The sequence below is a fragment of the Fistularia commersonii genome, chromosome 8 (genome assembly GCF_037954325.1).
Source record: "Fistularia commersonii isolate RoL2024-O1a breed Wild chromosome 8, RoL_Fcom_v1.0, whole genome shotgun sequence".
NCBI lineage: Eukaryota > Metazoa > Chordata > Actinopteri > Syngnathiformes > Fistulariidae > Fistularia > Fistularia commersonii.
In genome coordinates, this window is record NC_141291.1 from 9,664,782 (window position 1) to 9,677,794 (window position 13,013).

Here is a 13,013-nt window from a genome sequence, read left to right on the forward strand (position 1 = left end):
TTACACTCACCAAGCAACAGTAAGAGCGTATATTTTGCAGCAGTGCTTACTGAATAAAGAACTAACTAGCATTGTAACAGAGAAATGTAGTTTACTTCTCATTAGGCTTATTAATTGGGTTACAAAGGTTTTACAAAGGTTTACCAGAGATTCAATATGCTTGCTTGGCTCCGGCCATGTAAACGGGACAACTGAGCTATTTGAGAGCTGTTCCACTTAACAGACTATATGTGTCCTTAGGGAGTCTTGAGGATTCACTTCTTAGAGGCTCAGGATCTGGAGGGTAAGGACAAATTTCTCGGGGGGCTGATCAAGGGCAAGTCCGACCCTTACGGCATCATGCAGATTGGCAACCAAATGTTCCAGAGCAAGACAATCAAGGAGAGCCTTCATCCGAAATGGAACGAGGTTTACGAGGTGACACGATTATAATGTGTTTGAGCGGAAGTGGTGATGAAACACATCTGTCGCATTTTGCCAACACCGCTAACACGTGCACCCTGTCGCGATTCATCGCAACAGGAAATGTGTAAATTGATAGATCATAATTCTTTCAGCAAGAAATCAATGGCCCCTTGTCCTCCTCAGGCGCTGGTGTATGAGCACTCGGGTCAACATCTCGAGATTGAGTTGTTTGATGAGGATCCTGACAAAGATGACTTCCTGGGGAGGTGAACAGAGCTTATTTCCTGCTTTGCGCTGATCTCATGACCTATATACTGGAACGGCCTCCAAATACCAAGCAGCAGCCATGTGACGCTCAGACCTGAAGTACTCTCTGTATGATAGGATTCATGTGTATTCTTTATCTTATGAACAGATACTTTCTGATTTTAAGATCAGTAGTAATCGGAAGACAACAGGAATTATTCCGATCATTGTGGATTTCAGGATATAATATTTAGCCAAGCATGAATTTAACTATACAGAATCCCCAAGGAGTTCACTGAAAAACATTATCTGTTTTTTCTGAGATATAAAAATGGTTTGGAATCATGATTTCACCGAACTCTAATGTCCATTATGCAAACCGATTTTGTCACATTTTCCTCCAGTCATCAAGCTCAGTCACGTCATCTACATGGGCATTTGTAATTTTGAAGTTTCTGAAAATAGATAACTTTGCAATGACAATATGACTATTACGGCTTGGACTCGGTTCAGGTCGTAAAAGCCTCACTTAGCATGTCTTGCTAAAACCCAAAGAAAACAAGCCGAAGGAGCTGCGGTTAAAGTGAGGGAGAGGTTCACCCCGCCGTTCTTAGTTTAGGTCCCAAGTGCATTGATTTATCCCAAGGCTGGAATGTTACACTCTGATGCCCGAAAATTGCCTATCAATAATTTCTGCCCCTGTGTCAGATTCATTGTCAGGGTCTCTCTGCCTGCTGTTTGCCAACCACATCTGTGTAACTGCTGGTTTACTTTCCCCCGCTCGCAGCCTGATGATTGATATGACTGAGCTGCACAAGGAACAGAAGGTAGACGAGGTAAGACACTCCAAGCAGTGATTTCACTGATTATTTTTTACCCGGATTTCTAAGCAGAATATGTCTCAAAGGATCTGTTGACATTTTTTAGGAACACCCTGATCCAATTCTTTTTGAGAGTGAGATGTTTTTGTTAAATATAAAAGTGCAGTCTGCAGCAATGAAGCCTTTCAGGCTGCAAAGACGGCAATTTCCAAAACCTGTTCATTAATACACGGTTATCAGGGACAGGTCAATTTGTTAATACGCTGCCCGGCTGCTTGTTGCAACTACATACTTGCCATTGCCTTTTTCGCAAAAAGAAAAGAAAAAAAAAGATGTTCATGACAGTCATTAAGTAAATGTCCTAATTTTGATATTGTGTCATGTTGATGTAGTGGTTTGACCTAGAAGAAGCTCAAACCGGGAAACTGCACTTGAAACTGGAGTGGCTGTCTTTGCTCTCGACAACAGAGAAGCTGGAGCAGGTACAACGCTGAAAAAAAATGAAAATTTTTTCATCATCTTGTTTAGAGAGTATTTACTTGTGTAAGAAATTATCTCTATGTTATTTGTAAATAAGATTGTACCCCCTTTTCTTTCAAATTATACTTGCTAAGTCATTTTGTGATATACTCATTATGATTTTTTTTCATTGTTCGGTTCACACTGACTGTTTCCTGAGGAAGATGAGATGAGATGACAAGCTATATCCCCTTACGCGTCTTTCCATCCTGTCTATCCGATCAGGTGCTGCAAAGCGTACGTGCAGACAGAAGCCTGGCCAACGACGGTCTGTCCTCAGCACTGCTGGTGGTGTATCTGGACTCGGCAAAGAACCTGCCAGTAAGACTGAACTCATCTCATTTCCGGCACTTCCGCTGTGCTGATTATCAGCTAATTCTTGCAGGATTAAAGTCGATACTCATAATATTTAGTGTAATTTTAAAATTTTCCTCAGAAAGCTAAGCTCATTTCTCTCAGCATTTCGACTTAACAGTGCAGATTTTTGTGACTCTGTGTTTTCCTGACATCTGACCTTTTTTCAATTTAACCATAAAAGCACAGGGTCTACAAAAAAGAAATCAAATTTATCCAATATGATATATGATATATTATATATCACATATCCTATATGATATATGTCGAGGCTTCATCTCAGTGGGTTGCTGAAGAGGTTTTCTTTAAAGCAGTGTAACATTGTCACAAATCACAGCGCTGCAGTTTATTTACATTTGCTTAAAGCAAACTATCTCTCTAATAAAATGTACATGTACTGATTTATTGAACTGACACTATGCCTATTCGTCTCACTTAGATTCTGTTTGCTGAACGGGTGTTTTATTTGCCCGGAAGTAAGATAAATATACAAGGAGAGGCCTCTATCTAGATCACTCAGATCAATTTTAGCGTTCCTATACAGTCAGGAATCCATGTTCATGTCCACGTTGTTGGGTTTGTTTCAGTACTCCATTTTGCAGTTGCTGAAAAGTCAGCTTATTGGCTTCCTTTCTGTGCATCGTGGGTGTTCATATACATGGAATCCTAGGTGAACCCAACTCCAGTAGTCCAGGCCAGTCATTCGTTATCCTCCTAATTATCCTAGCTGTCCTTTGAAAGGAAAATAAAAACACATATTAACGATCTAGCACTGCAGTTCCACATGGGTCAGCAAGTAATGCAAAAGATATTCAGGTCCTGCCCAAGTATTCTTTTTATCCAGTCGGTCCTCTTGAGAACATCCGAGCAGCTTCTTGCTTGCTTGCTTACCTTGTGTATTAGTTTTGGCTAAAGTCTTCATCTTTGTCGGGTCCTGTTTTCTTTTGTTGGCTTGATTGCTCCTTCCTTTTTTTCACTTTTACCACTTGAAACATCTCAGTAAATGTCACTTTCATAATCTGAAAAGGCTGCCAGAAAGCTCCTTTTTTTCCCCATTACATGAGTGATACCAAATGAGTTTTCGCCATCAGTCACAGTTTGACAGTTGCCTTTTCAAAAGCTCTCTCAGCCATAACTGCCCTCTCCTCATCACCGCCCCTCCTCTTCACCCAAGAGCATCTTCACTGGCAGCTTAGGTTGCGGAAATCTAAGCCAGAGAAGAGCATCTGGACTCGTCTTTTGTGAGACCGATAGCTCAGAGTACAGGACCATATTTGTGAGTCCACCTGTATTTTGCATCCTAACAGCGTTACTGTTCATGGTGTGCAATAATGTCGTGTTGGGAGTCGTAAGGCATGATGGTATCATAGTTGCAAGGTGTGTGCAATAACCCTTAACACGAAGAGACATTTTAAAACCGCCGCTTATTAGCCCGATTAAAATTCTGCGAGTTCTTTGTTCAAGGTTAAAGTATAGAATTGCAACACAAAGAGCTGGTTGCCAAGGCTCCCGATAATCTCTGTCGGTATTAGTGAGTCAATTAAAGTCCACGACTGGCTGGTTAAAAAAAAAAAAACAGTGTTTCTCAAAGCCCCCTAAAGGATACACTCATTATCCTGATCTGTGTTTTCATTTTCACAGCTCTCAGTTTCCGCGTCTCTCTTTTTATTTCTCATTGCTCACGTCTCTGTACATTTCTAATTTGACTCGTCCGGATCCTCTCGTGCTTCACAAACCCCGCCGAGTCACTTCCGTCCGACTAACCTTGGGTGTGATTCTCTCCCTTAAATCTCCTCGTGGCTTAAAAGAGCAACCTGTCAGATTTCACCTATGATGGGTTGAAGCAAGTCTCGCTCTTTAAGGCCTTGAAGGTAATGTGGATTAAAAAATGGGTTTCAAATACAGATCACAACACAACACACTCCAGTGAACTGTCCGAGTTAGATGTTTGTGGTGATTATCATGCAATCTGAACATCTCTGTATTTTTCAAAGAACGTGGTTGCATGGAAATGCTAAATGCATGAAACTGGATGACTCCGCTCCCCATTTGTCGTATCTGTGAAATTTATCCTGCATGCAGTTGAAAATTGTACTGCCAATTTGAGTTCCCCCTGTGATGGTTTTGTGCTGCGAGGGAACATGGCCACAAACAAACCACTGCAAACATTACACGACTGCAGAAACCGAGCTCGGGGAGCGCAGTGTTGTCCCGGTGTTACCAAATCCAAGGCCTAATCATGGATCAGTCTAGAACTTCTCCATGCCCTCTAGTTTTCCTGTTATTTTTTCCCCCAAAATTAATTTCATTTACATGCAGTATACATTCAGAAAAAAAATTTAAATACAGATTTAATGTATTCAAAGCTTATCCAAAAAAGCAAATTACTGTTAACATTGTATAAGAGGAAGTTTCACTCAAAGTGATTTGCAGTAACATTTGAGCAAGAGGCAGTTTGCCAGTGTTTATCCATAAATTTGAAAATGTTCGATGAAAGGTTCATCTGAGCGAGAGGGCGTGCATGCACAGACTCACACACACACACACACATACCCCGAAGGAGAATTACTGGGTTATCAAGCAAGTTAAGAACTCCCCCCATTGTCATAGCCTTCAGATTGTGTGCATGCAGGTTATTATTGTTCTGTAAGTAATACTGACAAATACATAGCTGTCAAAATCAAAATCCAGAATAAGCTCAGCAGGCGCTTGGCAGCTACTTGATAGGCTCCCTGCCTGCAGCCTTGTTTGACCGACTGTGTGTTAATCTGTCATCTCTCTCGACCTGTGAAATGTCTCGCCAGTGTGTGCTTGATGCAAAGAAGCACCCCTTTGCGTTTAAATGTAAATAAGGCATGCTGACGTCCGTATGCGTCCAGGTCACACGGTTAGGAAAGTGATCTGATCCAAATCTGTCGTCCCTTAACAGTCTGCGAAGAAGAGCAGCAGTGAGCCCAGTCCTTATGTCCAGTTAACCGTCGGACACAAAACACTGGACAGTAAGGTAGGTCACCCAATTTGTCTTATTTCAATTTTGGGTTTAGATTTTGTACCTAAATGATACAGCGGGGTTTCATACAAGCAAATAGGGCACGCTTTCAGGTAAATGCTATGATTATTTTAGCAAGTTTATATCATTTGATTCTTCATGACGTAGCGTGGTAGCAGGGTGGTGCAGCGGTTTGCCCTACAGAAAATGTCTCCAGTATGATTCTGATAGGAATTTCTGTGTGGAGTCTCCACGTTCTCCTTGTGTCTGCCAGGGGTTCCTCAGGTTTTTCCGTTTTCCTCCCACAGTCCAAAAACGCACAGGAGGTTCAATGGAGACCCTGAATCAGCGGTCGGGAACCTATGGCTCGCGAGCCATATATGGCTCCTCCGGTGACGGCATATAGCTCCCAGATAATTTTGAGTTGGAAAAAAAAAAACAGCTTGGAACTGAATTTAAAACACTTGTGATATTTCCTCATAGTACTGTCATTTTAAAGTAAACAGAAATTTGATTTGAAGATAAATTTCCTGGGTCACCCATTGGTCGGGCTGGGAAACAGTGGCTTCCCAGCACGTCCGGGTCATTGTAAAGGTGAAGAAATCAATTTTATTAGATAGCCAACTAGTTTATCCTTGTAACAGAAAAGATGGTGAAAAGAAAAAAAGACAATGATTACCCTGCATTCCAGGCTGCCTGGACAAAGGAATTGGCATTTGGAATGATGAAATTGTCAAATATGAAGCGACACTTTGAACAAATCCATGCAGCACCAGAAGTCGCATTAAAAGTAAAACATATTTAATTTATTATACGTTAAAAATGCTATCTGGCCCCTGCCCTAAATAGTCAAGACGTGTCTCTTATGTGATGTTTGAATGACAGAGTGAATGGTTGTATATCTATGTGTGGCTAAGCGGTAAAACTAATAAATGAATGAGTGATAAAGGCACCTCCGGTAGATCATATAGACTTTTGGACAATTACACGGCAAACGTTGTTAATCACAATCGATTCCTTATTTGTTCATTAAATTAACAGCCAGAACACCTAAATTCTGATAAACTGTAAAGTAATGAAGCCTTTTCCTGGAGATATGTGTGTTTCCCTCTGACTGTTCACATCAAACAAGGATGCATTGAAACCAGCTTTGCCAGAAAATGAAGACAAATAGCAGCCACAAAAAGAACATTACACCCCGAAAGGTCTCAAGGTTTCTCAAGAGAGCTTCATTAATGAAGAAGCTGGCGGGAATGAATTATCTGACTTACTGTTAAAGTTTAATCATAGTTGTACAGAGATGGGTTATCATAGAATGGTTAGAGAGAGAGAAAGAGCCTTCTGACGTTGCATCCTCTCAACGGTGTGTTCGCCTTGTGAGTAAAGGTTGGCGGTGGTGCTTCACAATACTGCTGGATTGTTGGATGGTGAAACCCTTAGATTTGTATCAGGAGAAATGATTTATTAAGATCATTCTGCAAAAAAACAGAAACATCAGATAATGGAAAAAAATCACTGTTTCAGGACTTTGCTCTTTTCAGTCCCATTTATCATCTCGCACCTCCTCATATTAACCCGATGTTTGTACCGCAGTACATCGAAGTAATATTCTACTTACGGGCCAGTGTACTGTACTGTACACAGTAGAAGAACAAAAAGTACTTTAAATCTAATCCCCTCGCTAACTTTGACTAACATTAAAATTTTTGTAATTTAACAAGCATTGTTTATTGATAAAATGCCAACTATTGTCATGGGATCATTGTTGAACCCAAGCGATCACTGTGCGGGAAATAATAATAATTATTATATTTATATAATAAATAAATGTAATATATATATATAATAAATATAAAGATAATATATTCATTATTATTATTATTATTATTATAGATTAACCTTTGCCTCCAATTTAGAGCAATATTAATATTTCATGACATATTTAATTATAACCCATTTCCCCACAAGCTTACAGCACAGTGGTTTGATTGCTTCACAACAGTTATATATTAATAATAGACAAATCGATCTCCTGTCTGACAATGAAGGTACGCTATAAGACTAAGGAGCCACTGTGGGAAGACTCCTTTTCGTTCCTTGTCCACAATCCCAGGAGGCAGGAGCTGGAGGTGGAGGTAGTGACTCTTAAACTTTCAATAATAATGTCTTTTTTTTTTTTTTGTTAAATCTCCAACCTACCTGCTGAGGCAGCCATGTTTGCTGCGTTTCTTCACGTACAGGTAAAAGACGATAAGGCGAAATGCACCCTGGGTAATTTGACCGTGCCTTTGAGTGGCCTCCTGGCAGAAGAGGACATGACGCTGACTCAGTGCTTTGCTCTTAAGAATTCTGGACCCAGCTCTAGCGTCAAACTGAAGATGGCCCTGAGGGTAAGAAGCTGCATCTCTTCTCACCCACCCTGCATGCAATTATGAAGGAAGACTTATTTCTCTTACCAGGAAGGAACCAGGAACACATATTCAAACTTTGCTGACATCAACAAAACTGGCTTATGAGAATTCTTGATTATCAGAAAGAGTCACCTGATTATTTCATCCAATGGTGCATAAAGCTCTTCTCACTTTTGAGGACATATCAGATTGCGGAAACCAGAGTTTCCAGCTGATATTCATTTGCAATTACCATTTTTTTCCCCAAGCTCCTTACTATGAATGCTTTTGGCTCAGCAGCATGTACCTGATTACAGTTAGCACCACTGAAAGTGTCGCACATGCATTCAGGTTCTATTTCCCTCATAGATACTTGCAAACTATGAAGACACGACTCGAGAAAAAGATTTGGAAGCAGAATTTCGGCTTGCTAGTAATTTTTTCTAAAACTTTCTTTAATTAAATCCAGGATTATCTCCCATTCTGTCTGCAGATCCTGTGTCTGGAGAAGCAGGGATCCTCCCACCAGCCGTCCTCCGTTCGGGTCAGAAAGTCCTGCGCTACGCAGCCAAACCCAGGCATCTCCAGACTGTCCACCTCCGAATCCCTGCAGCCCATCCCCACTCCTCCGCCGCCCGCAGACGCTTCCACTGTCAGACAACAATACAAGGATGGCGAGCCGTATTCAGCCAGCCAGAGCACCTCCAACCTCAGCGTATCTATCTCCAGCTCCCAGAAGCATCTGCCCCACACAGAGTCCACACCCAGCTTAGCCTCGGATGTCTCCCTCCCCTTTGCCTCCCTAGAGCTTCAGCAAAGGCTTCATCACCTGCAAAAGTGACTATATAATATTCTAAGAATTTAACCTGCCCGCGTCAGTTGATGCATTTCTGACCAATTCTACATATTAATCATCTCTCTAGGAATCTTTTTTTTTTTTTTATACAGCCCATTAAAATGTAACATTTAAACATTTGACTCTGCAACTTGACAGTTGCACCTTACAGATTTTTCCATGTGTGTGTTTTTATAGTGGTTCGGCCCCAAGCCGCTTTCCCCTGGGAGAGGTGCAGCTGACTATTCGACACAGCTCCCAGAGGAACAAGCTCATTGTGGTGGTCCACGCCTGCCGGTGAGCCCTGCAACTACAGTAATACTTTTAACCTCCAAAATAGACCAAAAACCCTGGTACTTTTATAGTCTACTCTTCCGGGGTGGGGAAAAACTTTCACAAGAAATGTCAGGATTCCCCCTCAAGTTTACTGACAAGGAAATGGCATCTTTCCATGATGATCTAAGGTGGCGCTCACTTCAGAGTACAGGACTGTCTCAGGAAATTAAAATATTGTGTTAAAGCCCTTTATCATCTGTAACACAATTACAAAAAAAATTTCATACATTCTGGATTCATTACAAATCAGCTGAAATATTGCAAGCCTTTAATTATTTTAATATTGCTGATTATGGCTTATATCTTAAGAAAACTCAAAAATCCTATCTCAAAATATTAGAATATCATGAAAAAGTAATTTTTGTTTTTTTTAATTGCATTACAGAAGATAAAGAGCTTTATCACAATATTCTAATTTTCTGAGACAGTCCTCTAAGTAGACCGAGCAGTATTAGATAATCATATTCTATTCCAACAAACTGTAAAATCACAGGTGTCAAATCAAACGAACAGCCAGAGTGACCCTGCGGTGCAGGGGTTTGACACACACTGTGTTGTGTTACCTGTGTTTACCTCTGGGCCTCACGCTCCTGATAAACAGAATCAGAAATGAGCATAAACAATCAAGAGAAAGCGTAATGAAAAGTTTCATATGCTTGTCAGCAGTGCACTAGCATGTAGCCTGCACAAATTATCAGTGTCATACATTAAGACATTATTTCTAACCACATGCACAATGTGTATGTTGCTTTATCTCTGCTGTCATATCTCTTCCTTCATTCATGATTCACGTCGGAACGTGGCACCTTGGAATCCTTTGTGTTCTGAGTGTTTTGTCACGAGTAAGATTTCACAGAGTGGATTGTTCTAAATGCTACTCGTGGTGACGTGCCGTGGATAACGGCTGTATTTACCCATAAAATTGCACAACTATAGCAGCAGTGCTGGGTGGAACCTCTCGCCTTTCATTTTCAGGACTGTATTAACTTTTAAGAGCAGTCACGAGGCCTAAGGGGTCACTTCACCAACATTTTGGGAGTGATTTAGTGTCATTGTTTGTTCTCTCCGGCAAAAAATACACATTTCCCTGCAGAAGCGAGAGTTTTTGCTGGTGCTCTCTGCTAACATAAACACACAGCTGAGCCGCAGTCACAGCCCTTTCCGTCTTCGATTGCAATTCATGCTGAAATGAAAAGAGACTCTGTTTTTCAAGTCCTTATCTTCTCTCACAAACCAAAAGCTAGAAATACAAGTAAAAGCAGTTTAGCGAGAAAGCACCAACAGTTTGAAACAACATCCCAGACACAGGTATTTTAATTTGTTTGATTTGATTTGATTCATAAGTGTGATTATTCACAATGATCTGAGTAGTGTTATCCCCTCTCAAAGAACAAAACAAAGCTGTCTCTACCCTGTCAGCAATCTTTCAAGTGTTTTTTTTTTAATCACAACGTGTCACTATGTTCTTCATCTTAAATAAAACTACTCAAACTTTAGACCAGGGCCCAGCAACCTTAACAACAGGTGGGCGCAACATGTGACTGAAACAGTTCTGTCCTGTGTGTCCTCAGTAACTTGATAGCCTTCGCCAAAGACAGCTCCGATCCCTTCATCCGCCTATATTTGCTGCCCGACAAAAGTCGGACCGGGAGGAGGAAGACCGGCACCATGAAAAGAACGCTCAACCCTGTTTTCGATCAAACGTGAGTTCAGGGATTTTTCCCATTTGATGCTGTCAGTGCTGGTAGTCTTGCGTTGTACGTGAATATTTTAAAATAAAAAGGTGTCACAGATACAGATAGAGTGAGATTGATGTGTGTGTCTGGAGAAATTTGATTTGATCAATGCTTGTCTTTCATCAGTATGATAATATGGTACTTACCCTGGATTATAAGAAGCCTTTTGGGCCCAGATTTCATCCATCCCTTCCCTTGGTAATGTTTATGGTTATTTGTAGGGGTTTCTCGAATTTTGCCAGAATACGTTATTATGTAAGCTGGAGGAATCTGTAACAACGCTAAGAGGAAGCATTTAATTGCTAAAAGTAATTTGAAAACAATTGATTTCTGTCATTAACTTCCTCATTCAGTACTATTTTTATGACCAAACTGGAATTAAAAAGGAAGACAGAGAGAAAATACAAGAAAAAGACATAGTAAAGTAATTAAAAGAATTAAAAAGATTAAAAGAATTTGATGAGTGTCTTTTTAGCCCTGACGAGGAAATGCAATTTTAGCGATCTTTCCAGTTGAGATCATCTCCAAATGGTGTTCTTTTGTGTACTGATGTGCTCTTAGGTTCGAGTTCAGCGTGTCCATGGTGGAGCTCCACAGGAGGACTCTGGATGTAGCAGTGAAGAACGGAGGAAACATCCTGTCCAAACACAAAGGACTCTTGGGAAAGGTAACAGACTTATCTTTAAAAGGTGGTTTCAAAGAACAAGCCCCATTGTCATGTTCAGCATGTTCAACATGTTCAACATTTTGATTGATTGTTCCACTTTCATTCTCACTTGACAGGCGCTGGTAGATTTAAGTGGGGAGGATATATCGAAAGGATGGACACATTGGTAAGTTTGTCTTTTCCTTATAGCCTGTCTGTTTTATGACACTGTCTCTAGAAAAAAAACAATCTCCATTGTTTTAGAGATTATGACATCTTTTGCCTTTTGCAGGTATGATCTGAGTGAGGACGGTATGTCATCTGAACGCGCAAGAGGCATTCAGGACCCCTCTTCACAGAGCGATACTGCCTCTGTACCGCACATCAATTTGTTGTAATAATGTACATTTGTCACGTAGTTTACAGGACAGGTTCCAGCATGCACGACATTTTCAAATATTTCCTATAAATTCCCAGATGATTGAGGCTGAATGTTAAATATTGTAACATCCTGCAATGAGACTCATTTAATGCCTTGTCTTTGTTTTCAGTGTATAATGTAAATACGAAGTTGCTCATATGTTGTTAACAATTTGCAGGGGTTTCCATGGTATCATATCAAATGAAATTCTGTCCCAACCGTTATTCATTTCCTTTGTTGAAATGTGACAATTTCTATTTTGTTACCTGAGAAATGATCTACCAAAGGAACTGAATCAGAAGTAGCAACATTGACTGTTTTTATTTGTTATGCAGTGTTATTTGATGGTTTACCTCTTGTCATTCTTTGTAGGCTTGATTATTATCATGGTATGCACATATGCAAGAGCAAGTAATTGCTGAATATATTCAAGGGGAATATCTGTGCAATATTGGTTGTTCTGGAGCGGACTGAACAGCTGGGGGCATTTTAGGGCTATGAACAAATGCTGTATAATATGAAAAATGTAAAGGATACTTGAATTTGGGGTTTGATTGTTTTTCAGACAAGATGTGCACGGAACAAATTGAGGTGATGTGAACTGTTTTGCAATCTATAACCAGGGCTGCAGGATTATGTTATCAAGATGAAATGAATGCAAGATATTCGTACTTGTTTTGCCATGCAAATATAACTGTTTGTGGGAGCTCTTAAATATTTTCCTGTTTATCTATTCTGTGCCTTAAAAACTCACTATGTAATTTTGCCTTCTTAATGTTGTTGTTTTTGAATCAAATTATTGCTTTTGATGAATAAACCATTTCTTTTGTGAGAATCATCTCTTTTTTTTTTACTATGGAAGTATTTCAGCTGATTATTAAAATTAAATCTAACAGTTATAAGGACAGTTATTCAATTTTACTTCTTAGGTGGTGATGATGGTGGTTGTATGGTAGAGTTCAAAGATAAGAAATTACACAAAATCATGGACATGGCTTATTTATGAAGGGACACAATAAACTACATGCAATTAGATAAAACATATTTACTCAGTGCAACAAATCAGAAAATTCTCCTTTTACATTGCAAATGAGTTGTAATGAAGTTTGATTCATAGCATCTTGCAGAATGCAAAAAAAATAAACAGCTTATCTGAAACACTTTTATGAAATACTATATATCAGAAGCCTGATAAAGGCGGCATTTATTGCAGAGCTTTCCCCCCTACTAGAACGTAGTTCGACTTGACAAATGGGAAGATGAACGTTTTAACGTGAAACGAAGTGAATAATGAACGCTTTTTTTGCGGGGATGT

The 13,013-nt window shown here is 40.0% G+C and overlaps 1 protein-coding gene across 4 annotated transcripts in view; it reads left to right on the forward strand.

Moving 5' to 3' along the window:
- esyt2b (extended synaptotagmin-like protein 2b) overlaps positions 1-12,533 on the forward strand; it is a 30,100-nt gene extending 17,567 nt beyond the window's left edge. Inside the window, exons 9-23 of one of the 4 annotated variants that reach the window (XM_086151056.1) lie at positions 241-417; positions 589-671; positions 1,439-1,487; positions 1,865-1,954; positions 2,217-2,312; positions 4,154-4,216; positions 5,275-5,349; positions 7,383-7,469; positions 7,575-7,724; positions 8,218-8,561; positions 8,758-8,856; positions 10,467-10,598; positions 11,193-11,298; positions 11,415-11,464; positions 11,570-12,533. In XM_086151056.1, the coding sequence (XP_086007182.1) occupies positions 241-417; positions 589-671; positions 1,439-1,487; positions 1,865-1,954; positions 2,217-2,312; positions 4,154-4,216; positions 5,275-5,349; positions 7,383-7,469; positions 7,575-7,724; positions 8,218-8,561; positions 8,758-8,856; positions 10,467-10,598; positions 11,193-11,298; positions 11,415-11,464; positions 11,570-11,675 (1,707 nt within the window). In that variant the 3' untranslated portion in view covers positions 11,676-12,533. Of the gene's footprint in view, positions 1-240; positions 418-588; positions 672-1,438; positions 1,488-1,864; positions 1,955-2,216; positions 2,313-3,519; positions 3,622-4,153; positions 4,217-5,274; positions 5,350-7,382; positions 7,470-7,574; positions 7,725-8,217; positions 8,562-8,757; positions 8,857-10,466; positions 10,599-11,192; positions 11,299-11,414; positions 11,469-11,569 lie in introns of those variants that run through there. The other 3 variants (XM_086151055.1, XM_086151058.1, XM_086151057.1) reach the window with 3 other exon arrangements.
- Positions 12,534-13,013: the final 480 nt, after the last annotated feature.